General features: G+C 44.3%; 1 protein-coding gene across 4 annotated transcripts in view; it reads right to left on the bottom strand.

The window, feature by feature from the left end:
• The window catches only part of LOC121569797 (inactive ubiquitin carboxyl-terminal hydrolase 54-like), a 141249-nt gene that overhangs the window by 30857 nt on the left and 91320 nt on the right, over nucleotides 1–19072 (bottom strand). For all 4 annotated transcript variants that reach the window (XM_041881002.2, XM_041881019.2, XM_041881029.2 and 1 more), the window contains exons 3-7: nucleotides 14547–14639; nucleotides 8882–9016; nucleotides 7359–7472; nucleotides 7105–7187; nucleotides 1006–1111 (exon numbers count right to left, since the gene is read on the bottom strand). In XM_041881002.2, the coding sequence (XP_041736936.1) occupies nucleotides 1006–1111; nucleotides 7105–7187; nucleotides 7359–7472; nucleotides 8882–9016; nucleotides 14547–14639 (531 nt within the window). The remainder of the gene's footprint in view (nucleotides 1–1005; nucleotides 1112–7104; nucleotides 7188–7358; nucleotides 7473–8881; nucleotides 9017–14546; nucleotides 14640–19072) is intronic.

The following is a 19072-nucleotide window of genomic DNA, read 5'->3' as shown; positions in this document are numbered from 1 at the left end:
ACATGCACCTGCCATCTTGACCTGCTTTGCCGGAGAGGGGCAAAATTCCCTCCTCTTTTGTGTGTTTCCCAGAAGTTAGGCTGGAAACAAGCAGGCGGCAGGCCCCCTGAAGGGCAACGATTGTGCACGCGCCATATTTGACATAAACAGAGGAGACTTTCTCACAGCACAAGCGAGCACTGGGGTTTCTCACACACAGATCAGCGGGAGAAGCCTCAAAGTCAGCCTATACTAACATATTTCTGAAAAATGCCTGTAATTGTACAATACTGGGGCAGCTCGTTATAATTATGTAGACTCTAGAGTTTACCATTAGAGAGACTAGAGGCTTTAATGTTTGATAAGATAAAGCTGGGAGGGAGTATCAGAATTATAAGAGTCATGTTTGACTGGGAGATTTCATATGGTTTACATTTTAAAACGCTAATACTTTGAGCTGCTCATGTTGATCCACCCTGGTCCTTTCAGTTCAGTTAGTCGAAGCACTGAGGACCGTGGTGAGCTTGGCTGACCTCAGAATAGTGTTTACTGCCCATGTGATGACATGAAGTCCCTCTGAACCAGTCCGCCCACACTCAACACAAGCCTCTGAGTTAGATTGTGTGTGTGTGTGTGTGTGTGTGTGTGTGTGTGTGTGTACACGCAAGTGTGAGAGTCATTATATATTTCTTGACTAAAGAATCCTGCAACAAGACATTAATATTTTATCTTTTTTCACCATCATAAGTAAGAATATTTCTGGTGTGAATGTAATATATATAGTGGCTGTAATATAGTGGAATATAGTGGCTATCACAGTTGTAATATGGTATATGGTGTGGAACAAGCTTTCCCCTAACAGCATGACAGCGGAGTCCCTGCTCATCTTCCGAAAACTTCTGAAACTCTGCCTCTTCAAAGATGAATGCACTAATTGTAAGTTGCTCTGGATAAGAGCGTCTGCTAAATGACAATAATGTAAATTTATGGTAAGGTGTGGTAAAGTGTGCTTGTACACTAACTCACCGGACAGTTGCGTAGGTCTCCTATAGTGCTGGCGTTGCGGAGCAGCTCTCCAAACATGTCTGGTGTGGGCTTGTCTCTACACTCCAGCATCCTCACCGCCTGGTTACTGTAACACAGAGAATAAACAGAACACACACACTCAGACATCTACAGTATGAGACAACACACACTCAGACATCTACAGTATGAGACAACACACACTCAGACATCTACAGTATGAGACAACACACACTCAGACATCTACAGTATGAGACAACACACACTCAGACATCTACAGTATGAGACAACACACACTCAGACATCTACAGTATGAGACAACACACACTCAGACATCTACAGTATGAGACAACACACACTCAGACATCTACAGTATGAGACAACACACACTCAGACATCTACAGTATGAGACAACACACACTCAGACATCTACAGTATGAGACAACACACACTCAGACATCTACAGTATGAGACAACACACACTCAGACATCTACAGTATGAGACAACACACACTCAGACATCTACAGTATGAGACAACACACACTCAGACATCTACAGTATGAGACAACACACACTCAGACATCTACAGTATGAGACAACACACACTCAGACATCTACAGTATGAGACAACACACACTCAGACATCTACAGTATGAGACAACACACACTCAGACATCTACAGTATGAGACAACACACACTCAGACATCTACAGTATGAGACAACACACACTCAGACATCTACAGTATGAGACAACACACACTCAGACATCTACAGTATGAGACAACACACACTCAGACATCTACAGTATGAGACAACACACACTCAGACATCTACAGTATGAGACAACACACACTCAGACATCTACAGTATGAGACAACACACACTCAGACATCTACAGTATGAGACAACACACACTCAGACATCTACAGTATGAGACAACACACACTCAGACATCTACAGTATGAGACAACACACACTCAGACATCTACAGTATGAGACAACACACACTCAGACATCTACAGTATGAGACAACACACACTCAGACATCTAGACCTTGCAACACCAGGGTTGTGGGTGTGATCTGTGGGCCACAATTTGTATTTATTTTATTTCACCTTTATTTAACCAGCCAAGATAAAGCAAAGCAGTGCGATAAAAACAACAACAACACAGAGTTACATATGGGATAAACAAAACGTACAGTCAAAAACACAATAGAAAATCTATATCCAGTGTGTGCAAATGTAGTAAGTTATGAAAGTAAGGCAATAAATAGGACATTGTGCAAAATAATTACAATTTAGTATTAACACTGGAATGATAGATGTGCAAAAGATGATGTGCAAATAGAGATACTGGGGTACAAATTAGCAAAATAAATAACAATATGGGGATGAGGTTGTTGGGTGGGCTAATTACAGATGGGCTGTGTACAGGTGCAGTGATCGGTAAGCTGCTCTGACAACTGATGCTTAAAGTTAGTGAGGGAGATAAGAGTCTCCAGCTTCAGAGATTTTTGCAGTTCGTTCCAGTCATTGGCAGCAGAGAACTGGAAGGAATGGCGGCCAAAGGAGGTGTTGGCTTTGGGGATGACCAGTGAGATATACCTGCTGGAGTGCATACTGCGGGTGGGTGTTGTTATGGTGACCAATGAGCTAAGATAAGGCGGGGATTTGCCTAGCAGTGATTTATAGATGACCTGGAGCCAGTGGGTTTGGCGACAAATATGTAGTGAGGGCCAACCAACGATAGTGTAGAGGTCACAATGGTGGGTAGTATAGGGGCTTTGGTGACAAAATGGATGGCACTGTGATAGACTACATCCAATTTGCTGAGTAGAGTGTTGGAGGCTATTTTGTAAATGACATCACCAAAGTCAAGGATCGGTAGGATAGTCAGCATGTTTGGCAGCATGAGTGAAAGAGGCTTTGTTGCGAAATAGGAAGCCGATGGGCAAGTTGCAGCGGAGGGTGCAGAGCTGGTGGCCAGGGTAGGGGTAGCCAGGTGGAAAGCATGGCCAGCCGTAGCAAAATGCTTATTGAAATTCTCGATTATCGTAGATTTATCGGTGGTGACAGTGTTTCCTAGCCTCAGTGCAGTGGGTAGCTGGGAGGAGGTGCTCTTATTCTCCATGGACTTTACAGTGTCCCAAAACCTTTTGGAGTTAGTGCTACAGGATGCACATTTCTGTTTGAAAAAGCTAGCCTTTGCTTTCCTAACTGATAGTGTATATTGGTTCCTGACTTCCCTGAAAAGTTGCATATCGCGGGGGCTGTTCGATGCTAATGCAGTACGCCACAGGATGTTTTTGTGCTGGTCAAGGGCAGTCAAGTCTGGGGTGAACCAGGGGCTATATCTGTTCTTAGTTCTGAATTTTTTGAATGGGGCATGCTTATTTAAGATGGAGAGGAAAGCACTTTTAAAGAACAACCAGGCATCCTTTACTAATGGAATGAGGTCAATATCCATCCAGGATACCCGGGCTAGGTCAATTAGAAAGGCCTGCTCACTAAAGTGTTTTAGAGAGCGTTTGACAGTGATGAGGGGTGGTCGTTTGACCGCGGACCCATTACGGACACAGGCAATGAGGCAGTGATCGCTGAGATCCTGGTTGAAGACAGCGGAGGTGTATTTAGAGGGTAAATTAGTCAGGATGATATCTATGAGGGTGCCCATGTTTACGGATTTAGGGTTGTACCTGGTAGGTTCCTTGATAATTTGTGTGAGATTGAGGGCATCTAGTTTAGATTGTAGGATGGCCGGGGTGTTAAGCATATCCCAGTTTAGGTCAAATACTGTAGGGGAGAGTGGGGTAAGTTGAGCCAAAAAAGGTTAGTTGAGCCACCCTTGTTTCTAGGAAACCATACACAAACTTAATAATGTGACTAAATATTTAGGAAGAGGTCATCATTTCATGGAGTCTTTGAAGGAAAAAAACACATGAAAAAAGTGGCAAGCAAGTTAGGTCCAAAAAACTGATTTTCACAAAGTCAAATGAATGCATTGTGTTATTGGTTTCATGATGCTTGTATCTAAACCAAAGTTGATAGTTTTAATATTGTTTTATACATCAGTTGGGGTCTCTATAAGCTACAATACGAGGTTCTAAGCATAGCACGGAAAGTGCATCCTTGTAGCTGTGTGGGCTAATATAGTCTAAATGTTTGCCTTGGAGTAAGTTGAGCCAATGGCCGCCATACCCCATACAAATGATGATTACATATTTTTGCAATATGTCTTGAACTCAAGATAGTGCATTTTTATTGTTACAGAGCAGACATCATCATGCCCTGTGTATACAAACGTAAAACAAGCAGGGGTCTAGCCCCCCTTGACGTTCTTGAGAGAACAGCCAAGGAAGTGAGAGAAGGGAATAAGTGCATTCGAGCAGCAGCAAGGGATGAAATAATTGACCAAATGACACTGAAGAGGTACAGTGCATTCGGAAAGTATTCAGACCCCTTGACATTTTCCACATTTTGTTACGTTACAGCCTTATTCTAAAATTGATTAAATTGTTTTTTCCCCCCTCATCGATCTACACACAATACCCTGGCTTACCTGGTTAAATAAAGGTGAAATAAAAAAAATAAAAAAATAATAATAATAATAACAAAGCAAAAACAGGTTTTTCGTATTTAAAATAAAACACAGAAATACCTTATTTACATAAGTATTCATGTTCTCCCATCTCCACAGAGGAACTCTGGAGCTCTGTCAGAGTGACCATTGGGTTCTTGGTCACCTCCCTGACCAAGGCCCTTCTCCCCCGATTGCTCAGTTTGGCCGGGCGGCCACTTCTTGGAAGAGTCTTGGTGGTTCCAAACTTCTTCCATTTAACATTGATGGAGGCCACTGTGTTCTTGGGGACCTTCAATGCTGCAGACATTTGTTGGTACCCTTCTCCAGATCTGTGCCTTGACACAATCTTGTCTCGGAGCTCTACGGACAATTCCTTCGACCTCATGGCTTGGTTTTTGCTCTGACATGCACTGTCAACTGTGGGACCTTATATAGACAGGTGTGTGCCTTTCCAAATCATGTCCAATCAATTGAATTTACCACAGGTGGACTCCAATCAAGTTGTAGAAACATCTCAAGGATGATGAATGGAAACAGGATGCACCTAAGCTGTTTCGAGTCTCATAGCAAAGGGTCTGAATACTTATGTAAATAAGGTATTTCTGTATTGTTTTCTAAAAACCTGTTTTCATTTTGTCATTATGGGGTATTGTGTGTAGATTGATGAGGATTTGTATTTATTTAATCCATTTTAGAATAAGGCTGTAACGTAACAAAATGTGGAAAAAGTGAAGGGGTCTGAAAACTTTCCGAATGCACTGTATATTGACAAAAAAAGAAAATGAACATGAACCTGTGAGAAAGAAAGGCTATGGTATTGTAGCAGAGGCACACAATGTCTTATCTGATGACATGGAGTCTGAGCTTGCTAAACATATCAAGAATTTTGCGGCCCAGTTTCATGGGCTTAATAGCTTCAGTTGAAACAACATCCCTGTCCCAGACAACTGGTTGAGAAATTGAAGGGTAAGTGATATTGAACAGAGAGATCTACATGTATATCTGAATGTTGGCATACATTTAAGATATACAATATATCACACCCCCATTCCATGAATTTAACTTTGACCTACCAGCACCATCAACCCCTGTCACAGGACACCATCACCCACTTACCCCAAGGCGGCTCAAATATAAGTAGATATCTTTGTTAGAAAGAACACTACATCACACTTGACGTAGTGATGCTGAATGTAAAAAATGGCTTACCCCATTCTCCCCTACAGACTGTGTTAAATGTAAGTCACTTTTAGATAAAAACATCCTACTAAAATAGAGAACACTACAGCTACAGCCTTAACACTGGTGCTACTGATCATGTGACTGCAGGGCGTTAGACCAGTCCTTTGTCTACAAGGTGACTCTTTGTTCCGTTCCCATTCTCTCCAGATCTCTCTGGAGCTCTCTCCACCTATAGAGGTGTACACCTCAAAGACACTCCAGGGTTATACTGTAGCTTTGCTCTGTGCTCTGGTGCAGGAGAGAGGCCTGTTATTGGCAAATAAAACATTGTCAGGATACAACATACTCCTCTGAGGGTTAGGGGTGAGTTGGTGCGTGTGTGTGTGTGGGGGGTGGGGGGGGTGTCTCTAAGACAAAGAGAGAGAGGCTGGTGTTGATGTTGGGCTCATAACAGGGCCAAACAGCATTGAAGAATTAGATAGAGCCGACACAGTACACATAACAGACTAATCACTTGGAATATTAATGTAGACATTTCATCACTTTTACATAAGAAGTTTGCTCATAAGATAACAAGCACTCTGGGCTGATTGGCTGGCTGCTACAGCAGCAGCAATACAACAGATGGAGGGAGAAGAAGAGACTGAGATGATGCGGGGCTCTCCTGAGGGCTTTGCTGCAGACATCGCCACAGCTGGAGACACAGGCAGGCATGCAGCCCCTGGCTCACTACAGCTAGTCTGCAGCCTAACGGAGGGATGCAGATGAATCATCCCTCCTTCCTCTCTTCCTCCCACAGCCCAGAGAGGTTTTGCAGACAGGTCATAATGCCATGATGAAGAAAGCTATTACCCATTCCTAGGTGACCTGATTTCTAACCTGGCGGGTTACTTCTCTTTAGAGGAAGAGAGAGAATGCATGTTCGGTCGCCATGGTGTAAATCACGGTCTCTAGGCCGAAGGAGCATTGATTTTTTGCTCTGCTCAGTGGAAAAGAGACCGGAAAAGCTTTTCATTCTATCATCTGTTTGTGGAGTGAATGGAGCATAATTCAAATGGAGAGTAGTGCCCATCAATTGTCACTTTTGTATGAAATTTGCCCCTATGTATGGTGTTAGTCACCTAGTCAGAACTTGTCAGAACCGGTCAGAAGGAACCCCCTTTAGAACTAGTCTGAACCAGTCAGAACATTAGTCAGAACCAGTCAGTACCAGTCACAACACTAGTCAGAACCCATCAGAACTATTCTGAACCAGTCAGAACATTAGTCAGAACCAGTCAGAACTAGGCAGAACCAGTCAGCCCAATGCTGTTTCCCCAGTCAAAGGGTTACTCACCAGAGGGAGGTGGTGGAGATGTAGTGCACCATCTGAATGAAGGGCAGTGGGTCAGAGGAGGCCCCACAGCTGCTGCACACACACTGCAAACACAGAGTTACACGACTAAGATAAGCACAGCTGGCTTTACTTCAGTTAATGACATAGGAATGGATGGGGGGATCAATTCTGAGATGAAAATAAAATGGATTGACTGATAATATAAATAAGTTAATGAGGCTTGTGTTTGTACTGAGGCTTGTGTTTGTGCTCACCTGTTCGAAGAGCGTCATGGCAAACTTCTGGTGTGGGATACAGTGCTTGGCTGTGCAGATGTCCTCTTTGGTCTCGTCTGAGATGTGGAAGTGAATCCGCATTAGGATGTTCTCCTGTGAGGGCAACAGGTAAAGACAGTCATGTTAGCTTTATCCCTGTTTGTGTTTGTGTGTGTAAGAAAGTGTGTATGTGCTTGCCCACATATGTTTTTACTTAATCACATTACTACATCATGACAAAACCAACACACAAAGAAAATATCCTCTTGACAAAATCTTGAGAAAACTTCTATCCACTTTTTTTTTTAAATCATTAGTCCACTGTTGATACAGTCTCAAAATGTTTTGCACGTCAGCAATCATGTTTTCAAGATATAGGACTTTCAAAAAGCAAATTGTAACTTGCCACATCATCATGATGATGCAAAATGCATCATTTGCCCTTGAGCAAGGCACTTAACCCTAATTGTTCCTGTAAGTCGCTCTGGATAAGAGCGTCTGCTAAATGACTAAAATGTAAATGTAATTTGATGCACAATCATCATTATGATGATGTAGCAAGTTACAACTAGTTACAACAAGTCCTATATCTTGAAAACTTGATCGCTGACATGCAAAACATTTTTGGACTGTTTCAACAGTGGACTAATAAAAAAATATATGTTTTTGAATGGATTATTGTTTTAAATTCAGTGAAGCAGCAAGGTGCTGCACTACAAAACACACAGAGGCTCTGGTTGGCCATACTGGGCTAATTTACTGGGTGATTTATCACTCTAACTGAAGGCAGGACCCCTCTGAGCGGTGGGATCGCAGCAGATTTCTGTAGCACTGCAGAGAGAGGGTCTCCTGGGGGAGGTTCCAATGTACACTTAGCATCTGCCTCAGCCCACCATCCCACCGCCTCCGGAATGCAGCCGCAGCCAGATATCCCGAATAATACCGTATGTTCCCGGTTGTCAGCAGAACATAAAGAGAGGTGGAGAGAGAGGTAGAGAGGAGAGAATAGGCCCAGAGAGGGTATAGGGTAGGGAACAATCCTCTGGCTGGCTGCCTAGCTGTGTTGCTTATAAAATGGGGGAAATAAATAAATGACTCTTAACTCGTTTATTCCTTTGTGGTAGTGTGGTAGAGGCTGGGTGGACTCTGTTTCATGTCAATGGGACCAGGGAAAGGCCCTGTAGACAGCTCTGCATTGCAACATCCCAGAGAGAAAAACACTTCCCACACTTTTCCTTTGTTCTCACAAAGTAAATAGTGTCCCTGCCATTGTTTTGTAAATGTTATAATACTGCAAAAGTCTGGTTTTAACATGGAGCATTTTGTTATGAGATCACTTTTTAGCGGATCTCTTAGCTCTGTTCTGTTTGCTAAGCATGCAGGTGTATTAGAAGAGAGAAAGCAGAAGTGTAAGAATGAAGGAGAAGTGAGGGATGAGGTAAGTCATGGAGGAATAAGGGAGCGGAGAGAGTGAGGGGGTAAAGTAGGAAGAAGTGGAGGAGTGAGGGAGGGTTGTCTCTTACGAAGCACTCTGCAGCGTCGTCCATGATGCCCAGCTGGAAGCGCTGTTCGTCCTGGAAGGTCTTGGCCAGGGCGCTGCGGAGCACGTCAGATGGCAGCACCTTCTCACTGCTGAACTGGAACTGAGCAAAGATACTCTAGAAACAACAAGAGACACAATAACACAGCTGGGTCAATAACACTGTAACACTCTCTGGAAAAACAGGAATGGACTCAACAGAAAATATTAACTGATTGTACAAGTCCTTCATATCAAGTTAGCAGGGTTCACACATTTTGACCGCAACAGAGTGGTTCAAGTCCATTATATCAAGTGAACACTAATTTCCTACAGTGTATAATAGGTATAGCGTTAATCAGTATTTCCAAGGTTATCTTGGCAACCTCTTGGCATGACGGTAGCAAACTACGTAGGCTGACGAAAATAACACCTTTATCGCCAAGACAACACCATCTCCCACAGTTCACCTTCTAACCCTAACACTTAATCACAGCTGGCCATACTGTTAGACATACAGTGGGGGAAAAAAGCATTTAGTCAGCCACCAATTGTGCAAGTTCTCCCACTTAAAAAGATGAGAGAGGCCTGTAATTTTCATCATAGGTACACATCAACTATGACAGACAAATTGAGAAATTTTTTTCCAGAAAATCACATTGTAGGATTTTTAATGAATTTATTTGCAAATTATCTAAAGTGTTGGTCCTATGTTTCATGAGCTTGAAATAAAATATAAAATTTTGGCCACAAATTTGTTTACACCCCTGTTAGTGAACATTTCTCCTTTGCCAAGATAATACATCCACCTGACAGTTGTGGCATATCACAAATCTGATTAAACAGCATGATCATTACACAGGTGCACCTTATGCTGGGGACAATAAAAGGCCACTCTAAAATGTACAGTTTTGTCACACAACACAATGCCACAGATGTCTCAAGTTTTTAGGGAGCGTGCATGCTGGCATGCTGACTGCAGGAATGTCCACCAGAGCTGTTGCCAGATAATTGAATGTTCATTTATCTGGAGGCGAAAGAAACGCACACCTATTTAGGCAAGGTACTGGCTAACGGAGTAAAACTTTAAAAAGAAAAGGAGAGCCGCACACTCTAGGAGCTCAGATGCAATAATTTAATAACCTAATAACCAACGTTTCGACAGACAAGCTGTCTTCATCAGGGTATAGTGACAAACACTGCGGGTCACTAGTTTATATAGTGTCAAAGGACACACACAGGTGTCTGTAATCATGGCCGGGTGTGGCCTGATATCATTGGTTAATTCACAGATAAACAGAATATACAAAAAAACATGAATAGATAGCATACGATGATAGATACAACTTGGCTACATGTTCATTTATCTACAATAAGCCGCCTCCAATTTGGCAGTACGTCCAACCGGCTCACAAACGCAGCCCACATGTATTGCGTCGTGTGGCTGTGCGGTTTGCTGATGTCAATGTTGTGAACAGAGTGCCCCATGGTGGCGGTGGGGTTATGGTATGGGCAGGCATAAGCTACAGACAACGAACACAATTGCATTTTATCGATGGCAATTTGAATGCACAAAAATACCGTGACGAGATCCTGAGGCCCATTGTGTGGCCCGTTTTTTTTTAAAGGTATCTGTGACCAACAGATGCATATATGTATTCCCAGTCATGTGATATCCATAGATTAGGGCCTAATGAATTCATTTCAATTGACTGATTTCCTCATATGAACTGTAACTCAGTAAAATCAAATGAAATTATTGCATGTTGCGTTTATATTTTTGTTCAGTATATATTGTTGAAAAGTTGTTATATTAGAATGCACTAGTAGAATCCTCTTGTCATGTCAGTCATTGCATACCTTAGAGAGCTATTTATCATTTGTCAGAAATGTCCAGATCAACTAGCCCATGTCAGCTAATGTTTTTTAGCTCATAGATTTTGTTGTAATGTTTGAGTCACTCAAATATCACATGAACACACATTAGACATGGCAAAATGTATAGAATTGCAAGAAAATGAGCTTTAAAATTGCAAGGGGTGTGAACAGTTTGTGTCATGAACAGTGCTTGTGCCCATAGAAATAGACGTGGCTCGTGCATGCAGGGGAGTGCGCGGGATGTTCCCCAATGCTGGAAGGGGGGCCTGAGTGAAAAAGTTTGGGAACCCCTCTACTAGGGCATGACATGTTCAGGTGAAAGACATCTCTTAACACAACATAGACTTACTGAGAGCAGATGGACCCTTATAATTTTGGGACCTGTTTGGGACCTGTTCTCTTCACTATTTATATAAACACCATTGGTCAATCTGTTAAAATATTTACACTTCATCTTTATACTATTATGTATGCTATCGCCCTGACTGCTGATCTGGCTGTGTCAAAACTACAGTCAGATTTTATAGCTATTGCAGGAATACCTCGCTGATTTAAAACTTGTGCTTAATACGATTAAAATGAAATACATGTTGTTTTTAAACTTCCGTAAGAATGTTTCAGATGAACTACATGTTCACTCATTACATGATTCTCTTATCGAACGTGTTTCCGCATATAAATACTTAGGCATTTGGATTGATATGGATTTGACGTTTAAAAAACATATAGATGAGCCGGTTAAGAAGCTAAGATTTAAAATTGGCTTTTTCAACAGAAACAGATCGTGCCTTTCTCTAAGCAGTAGGAAGCAGATTATTCAGTCAACCTTTTTATCTGTTCTTAATTATGGTGATATTATTTATCAAAGTGCAGCTGCTACTACTCTTAAACCTTTGGATGCCATCTACCATTGTGCCCGTCGTTTTGTTACAGGTGACAGTTTTGATACTCAAAGGTTGGCTAGACTTCGCTAAAGACCTGTAGATCTCTACATTACTTCCTTTTTGTTAACAAGGCCCTACTTCATAATCTTCCGTCTTATCTAACTTTGCTGTCGAAGTATAGACACCTGAGTTGTAACCAAAAAAGTGTTAAAGAAATCAAAATATATTTTATATTTGAGATTCTTCAAATCGCAACCCTTTGCATTGATGACAGCTTTGCACACTCTTGGCATTCTCTCAACCAGCTTCATGAGGTGGTCACCTGGAATGTATTTCAATTAACAGGTGTGCCTTCTTAATGCGTTTGAGCCAATCAGTTGTGTTGTGACAAGGTGGGGGGGGTATACAGAAGTTAGCCGTATTTGGTAAAAGACCAAGTCCATATTATGGCAAGAACAGCTCAAGTAAGCAAAGAGAAACAACAGTCCATCATTACTTTAAGACATGAAGGTCAGTCAATACAGAAAATGTCAAGAACTTTGAAAGTTTCTTCAAGTGCAGTCGCAAAAAGCATGAAGCGCTATGATAAAACTGGCTCTCATGTGGACCACCACAGGAATTGAAGATCCAGAGTTACCTCTGCTGCAGAGGATAAGTTCATTAGAGTTACCAGCCTCAACACAAGTGATTGTCTGAAACGCACTAAGAAGGAAAGAATTTCCAGAAATGAACTTTTAAGAAGGCACACCTGTTAATTGAAATGCATTCCAGGTGAGCACCTCAACACGCACGCACGCGCACACACACACGCGCACACACGCACACGCACACGCACACACACACACACACACACACACACACACACACACACACACACACACACACACCTCTCGAGTGGTGCAGTGGTCTAAGGCACTGCATCGCAGTGGTAGCTGTGCCACTAGAGATCCTGCTTCCAATCCAGGCTCTGTCGTAGCCGGCCGCGACCGGGAGACCCATGGGGCGGCGCACAATTGGCCCAGTGTCGTCCAGGGTAGGGTAGGGGAGGGAATGGCCGGCAGGGATGTAGCTCAGTTGGTAGAGCATGGCGTTTGCAACGCCAGGGTTGTGGGTTCGATTCCCACGGGGGGCCAGTATGAAAAATAAAAAAATAAAATAATGTATGCACTCACTAACTGTAAGTCGCTCTGGATAAGAGCGTCTGCTAAATGACTAAAGTGTAAATGCAGGCACACAAACACGCACACACGTCTGCCCTGCCACTGCACCTCAACTTGTCTTGCATAAGGAAGAGAGAAGAAGAAGAAAAGAGGTGGGTGAGGTGAGAGAGAGAGAGAACAGGAGAGGCAGAGAAGGAGGTGGGGAAAGGATAAATGATCATAGCCTTATAATTCTACTCAAATTAAATGCCTGGCAGAAATGCCCTGTAATCGACCCTTCAAATGAGCCCTGGTGAATTCTGATAAGGCTGAGACATCAAGGGAGAGAAAGAGAGAAGGAGGGAGAGGAAGATGGAGGAAAGGGGAAAGAGCATAGGGGAGAGAGAATGAAAGAGCAGAGAGAGAGAGAGAGAGAGATGTAGTGAAAGAGAGAGAGAAAGTGCAGCGGGAGCAACAGAAGTACACTTACTCCTGACTAGGACTCTGAGGTAGACACTACTGTGAAATCAGCTAACCTGTCACAGTCAAAAGGACCAGACCTAGTCAGTCGGTAGCTAAAAGGATGGCCTCGTTAAAACCACAGGGCTCTTTCACTCTCAAGTCCTGCCGGCTGGCCAGATCCAGCTGCTCTAAGCCATGCCTGCCACGCAGACCGTGTGGAAACAGAGGAATCAGACATGCCTTCAAATGTCACCATCAAACCCCTCCGATGGGCCATGCAGCCCTAATGCATCGCAGCTCATCACACCACTCAGTTCCACAAGTGTCCATTAAATCTGCATTTGGGGGTAAAAACCGCACACGGCTGAGTGTGTGGAGTGCCATCCTACAGCCACTCAAAAGGCATTTACCTCGACTGTCTCCTCTGGTGTGTGTGAAACTTGCCTCTTCATTAAGATGGAATCAATGACTCAAACCAGGAAAAACAAACCTGCTGGCCCACAGGATGAGTCTTGTGGTGTAATGGAAGTAGCATAGTGGCAAAGCTAGTCTAGTTCTGCCAGCCAGGCAAAGAGACAGACAATCATAAATGGATTTGGAATGCCTGACAGAGAGTCAGGTACAGAGTAAGACTAAAGTTAGAAAGACCACCCTCACACAGACAGACAGAAAGACAGACACTTACAGAGACAGACAGACACTCACACAGACAGAGACAGACAGACATACACTCACACAGACAGACAGATGGTCTTGTTGAGACATATAGAGATGGTCATTGGTCACTAGGGGTGGCCCGGTTTTGCTATTCGAACGATTATAACGATGACCGAAGTAATTTGGCAAATAACAGAGAGAGAGAGCGAGAGAGGGGGGAGCTGGCTAAAGCCAATGATCTACATTCAGCGGCCTGTCCAGATCAGAGAGAGATCTATGGTACATAATCCATAACCACTGGCCAGACATCCAACCACTGTCTGTCCACACCAGGGGAGATGACTTAGTTACTTCCCATTTACATGTTAAGAAACAAATATTCACATCCCAGAACTCCCATTCAAAGTCATGGTCAGCTCTCAGGGGGCACAGCCATGCTTAAGAACTAAATTCACAAAAGTAATTTGAAAAATAACGTATTTGATCGAAGATTTACTGTTGAATATAAAATACAATAGTCCAATACCAAAATAACCATCCTCTATCTGCATTATTTGGTAGGCATTACGTGGATTCATTAATAAGTGAACCACCTCTTCTCCACCCCCAGGCCTCCCTCTCATCTCCACCCACATATCTAGCCTCTTACCTTCAGGGCACAGAAGATACACGAGTCCTCCATGCACTTGTGTGTGGTCAGCTGCCGGAAGCTCCGGCGAAAGATGTCCAGGTGCCACAGGACCTGTGGAAAACGACAGAAGAAAGAGTGAGACAAACTGACATACAAATGCTCCTCAGGTCGGACCTCACAACTCCGGATTACCTGATTTCTAAATGAAATCTACTGAGTAAACAACATGAAGGTGTTATAAAGGAAATGCAACGGGAGCGTGTGACAAACATTTGCTCCTCTGCGTCGCCTGCTGTTGACTTTCCCACCCTCTATAAGTTCCAATGCTTCGCTCCAAAAGTCTAAGCTTTTCACAGATTCAAAACCCTTAGAGAGAGCACGGAATGTCTATCTGTGAAAATCTAAAGTTCTCTAAAACCAGTGGAATTCTCATGCTAACTCGTATCTACTTTTTTATTAAAAAGAAATGCACTGTTGGTTAAGGGCTGTAAGTAAGCATTTCACTGTAATGTATGCACCTGTTGTATTCGGTGCATGTGGCCAATACAATTTGATTTGATTTGATTTGATAAAGGATGTCCCTCCCTGGATTTGAGGTTAGTTACACAACCACAGTGGAGCCCACTGCTGTCCTGTCCAATCCCCTGTTGGCTCTGAGAGCCAACCACTGCTGCACTGGCTCAAGCCCATCCAATAGGAACAAGAGCAGGTCCTGACAAATCAAATCCCTGATGGTTACCAGGCTCTTAATCCCCTCACCAGGGGAGGAATCCTGCACGCCTCACCAGGAGTTACGGGAGGAAGATGAAGAAAGAAAGAGAGAGGGGGAGCGAGACGGACAGAGAGGAAGCTAGAGAAAGAGAGTATGTTCTAGACCGAGGGAGAAGGGAGAGAGGGTGGAATAGAGAAAGAGAGAGAGAGCGCGAGGCGAGAGAGAAAGAAAGAGAGTGTGTGTGTCTTGAGTACGTGAGTGAGAGAGCACCAGGCCCCCGCTGAAACCCATCACTTTGAGGAATGTACGCTTGCCCAGGTCGGGCTGAGATGCTGGGTGTCAGCGGAACAAACGCGGCCCTGGCAGTTTCCCGTCGGGAGGCTCCCTGGCATACCATCTCCCATCTGGCACAGTGCCTGAGCAGCCCCAGGGGAACGGGGGTCCAGGGCCCACCCCCACTTGTTTAGTGTCTAACCCGACGTCACAGCGCCCATGCCATGGTCCTGCTGCCACGTCCACACACCACCGAGCTGAATTATAGACAGGCCTGTCAGTCTCTGTTAACCTAACCGTCCTGCTTCTATCTCTCTGTTCCCCCTATCCCAGACAATACCTACTTACAGTATCCCTTTTCCTAAAAATGCCTCTCATCTAAATCAAATCAAATCAAATCAAATTTTATTGGTCACATGCGCAGACATTACAGTGAAATGCTTACTTACAGCCCTTAACCAACAGTGCATTTATTTTAAACAAAAAAAGTAAGAATAAAACAACAACAAAAAAAGTGTTGAGAAAAAAAGAGCAGAAGTAAAATAAAGTGACAGTAGGGAGGCTATATACAGGGGGGTACCGTTGCAGAGTCAATGTGCGGGGGGCACCGGCTAGTTGAGGTAGTTGAGGTAATATGTACATGTGGGTAGAGTTAAAGTGACTATGCATAAATACTTAACAGAGTAGCAGCAGCGTAAAAAGGATGGGGTGGGGGGGCAGTGCAAATAGTCCGGGTAGCCATGATTAGCTGTTCAGGAGTCTTATGGCTTGGGGGTAGAAGCTGTTGAGAAGTCTTTTGGACCTAGACTTGGCACTCCGGTACCGCTTGCCGTGCGGTAGCAGAGAGAACAGTCTATGACTAGGGTGGCTGGAGTCTTTGACAATTTTGAGGGCCTTCCTCTGACACCGCCTGGTATAGAGGTCCTGGATGGCAGGAAGCTTTGCCCCAGTGATGTACTGGGCCGTACGCACTACCCTCTGTAGTGCCTTGCGGTCAGAGGCCAAGCAGTTGCCATACCAGGCGGTGATGCAACCAGTCAGGATGCTCTCGATGGTGCAGCTGTAGAATTTTTTGAGGATCTGAGGACACATGCCAAATCTTTTTAGTCTCCTGAGGGGGAATAGGCTTTGTCGTGCCCTCTTCACGACTGTCTTGGTGTGTTTGGACCATGATAGTTCGTTGGTGATGTGGAGACCAAGGAACTTGAAGCTCTCAACCTGTTCCACTACAGCCCCGTCGATGAGAATGGGGGCGTGCTCAGTCCTCTTTTTTTTCCTGTAGTCCACAATCATCTCCTTTGTCTTGGTCACGTTGAGGGAGAGGTTGTTGTCCTGGCACCACACGGCCAGATCTCTGACCTCCTCCCTATAGGCTGTCTCATCGTTGTCGGTGATCAGGCCTACCACTGTTGTGTCGTCGGCAAACTTAATGATGGTGTTGGAGTCGTGCCTGGCCATGCAGTCATGGGTGAACAGAGAGTACAGGAGGGGACTGAGCACGCACCCCTGAGGGGCCCCCGTGTTGAGGATCAGTGTGGCAGATGTGTTGTTACCTACCCTTACCACCTGGGGGCGGCCCGTCAGGAAGTCCAGGATCCAGTTGCAGAGGGAGGTGTTTAGTCCCAGGATCCTTAGCTTAGTGATGAGCTTAGAGGGCACTATGGTGTTGAATGCTGAGCTGTAGTCAATGAATAGCATTCTCACGTAGGTGTTCCTCTTGTCCAGGTGGGAAAGGGCAGTGTGGAGTGCGATAGAGATTGCATCATCTGTGGATCTGTTGGGGCGGTATGCAAATTGGAGTGGGTCTAGGGTTTCTGGGATTATGCTGTTGATGTGAGCCATGACCAGTCTTTCAAAGCACTTCATGGCTACAGACGTCAGTGCTACGGGTCGGTAGTCATTTAGGCAGGTTATCTTAGAGTTCTTGGGCACGGGGACTATGGTGGTCTGCTTGAAACATGTTGGTATTACAGACTCAGTCAGGGACATGTTGAAAATGTCAGTGAAGACACTTGCCAGTTGGTCAGCACATGCTCGGAGTACACGTCCTGGTAATCCGTCTGGCCCTGCGGCCTTGTGAATGTTGACCTGCTTAAAAGTCTTACTCACATCGGCTACGGAGAGCGTGATCACATAGTCATCCGGAACAGCTGGTGCTCTCATGCATGCTTCAGTGTTGCTTGCCTCGAAGCGAGCATAGAAGTGGTTTAGCTCGTCTGGTAGGCTTGTGTCACTGGGCAGCTCGCGGCTGTGCTTCCCTTTGTAGTCTGTAATAGTTTTCAAGCCCTGCCACATCCGACGAGCGTCAGAGCCAGTGTAGTATGATTCAATCTTAGACCTGTATTGACTCTTTGCCTGTTTGATGGTTCGTCGGAGGTCATAGCGGGATTTCTTATAAGCGTCCGGGTTAGAGTCCCGTTCCTTGAAAGCGGCAGCTCTACCCTTTAGCTCAGTGCGGATGTTTCCTGTAATCCATGGCTTCTGGTTGGGGTATGTACGTACGGTCACTGTGGGGACGACATCATCGATGCACTTATTGATGAAGCCAGTGACTGATGTGGTGTACTCCTCAATGCTGTCTGAAGAATCCCGAACATGTTCCAGTCTGTGCTAGCAAAACAGTCCTGTAGCTTAGCATCTGCGTCATCTGACCACTTTTTTATTAACCGAATCACTGGTGCTTCCTGCTTCAGTTTTTGCTTATAAGCAGGAATCAGGAGGATAGAGTTATGGTCAGATTTGCCAAATGGAGGGCGAGGGAGAGCTTTGTATGCGTCTCTGTGTGTGGAGTAAAGGTGGTCTAGAGTTTTTTCCCTCTAGTTGCACATTTAACATGCTGGTAGAAATTAGGTAGAACGGATTTAAGTTTCCCTGCATTAAAGTCCCCGGCCACTAGGAGCGCTGCATCTGGATGAGCGTTTTCCTGTTGATTAATGGCCTTGTACAACTCATTCAGTGCAATCTTAATGCCAGCATTGGTTTGTGGTGGTAAATAGACAGCTATGAAAAATATAGATGAAAACTCTCTTGGTAAATAGTGTGGTCTACAGCTTATCATAAGATACTCTACCTCAGGCGAGCAAAACCTTGAGACTTCCTTAGTATTTGATTTTGTGCACCAGCTGTTGTTTACAAATATACACAGACCGCCACCCCTTGTCTTACCAGAGTCAGCCGTTCTGTCCTGCCGATGTAGCGTATAGCCTGCTAGCTGAATGTTATCATTGTTGTCGTTCAGCCACGACTCCGTGAAACATAAGATATTACAGTTTTTAATGTCCCGTTGGTAGGATAACCGTAATCTTAAATCGTCCATTTTATTCTCAAAAGCTTGAACGTTGGCTAATAGGATTGATGGAAGAGGCAGTTTACTCGCTCGCCGTCGGATCCTTACAAGGCACCCGGATCTGCGTCCGCGATATCTCCGTCTCTTCCTCACGCGAATGACGGGGATTTGGGCCTTGTCGGGTGTCTGTATGATATCCTTCGCGGCCGCCTCGTTGAAGAAAAAATCTTCGTCCAATGCGAGGTGAGTAATCGCTGTCCTGATATCCAGAAG

This window comes from Coregonus clupeaformis, chromosome 1, assembly GCF_020615455.1.
Source record: "Coregonus clupeaformis isolate EN_2021a chromosome 1, ASM2061545v1, whole genome shotgun sequence".
NCBI lineage: Eukaryota > Metazoa > Chordata > Actinopteri > Salmoniformes > Salmonidae > Coregonus > Coregonus clupeaformis.
The sequence above is the reverse complement of the archived record's forward strand: the minus strand, read 5'-3'. Positions and strand labels throughout refer to the sequence as shown.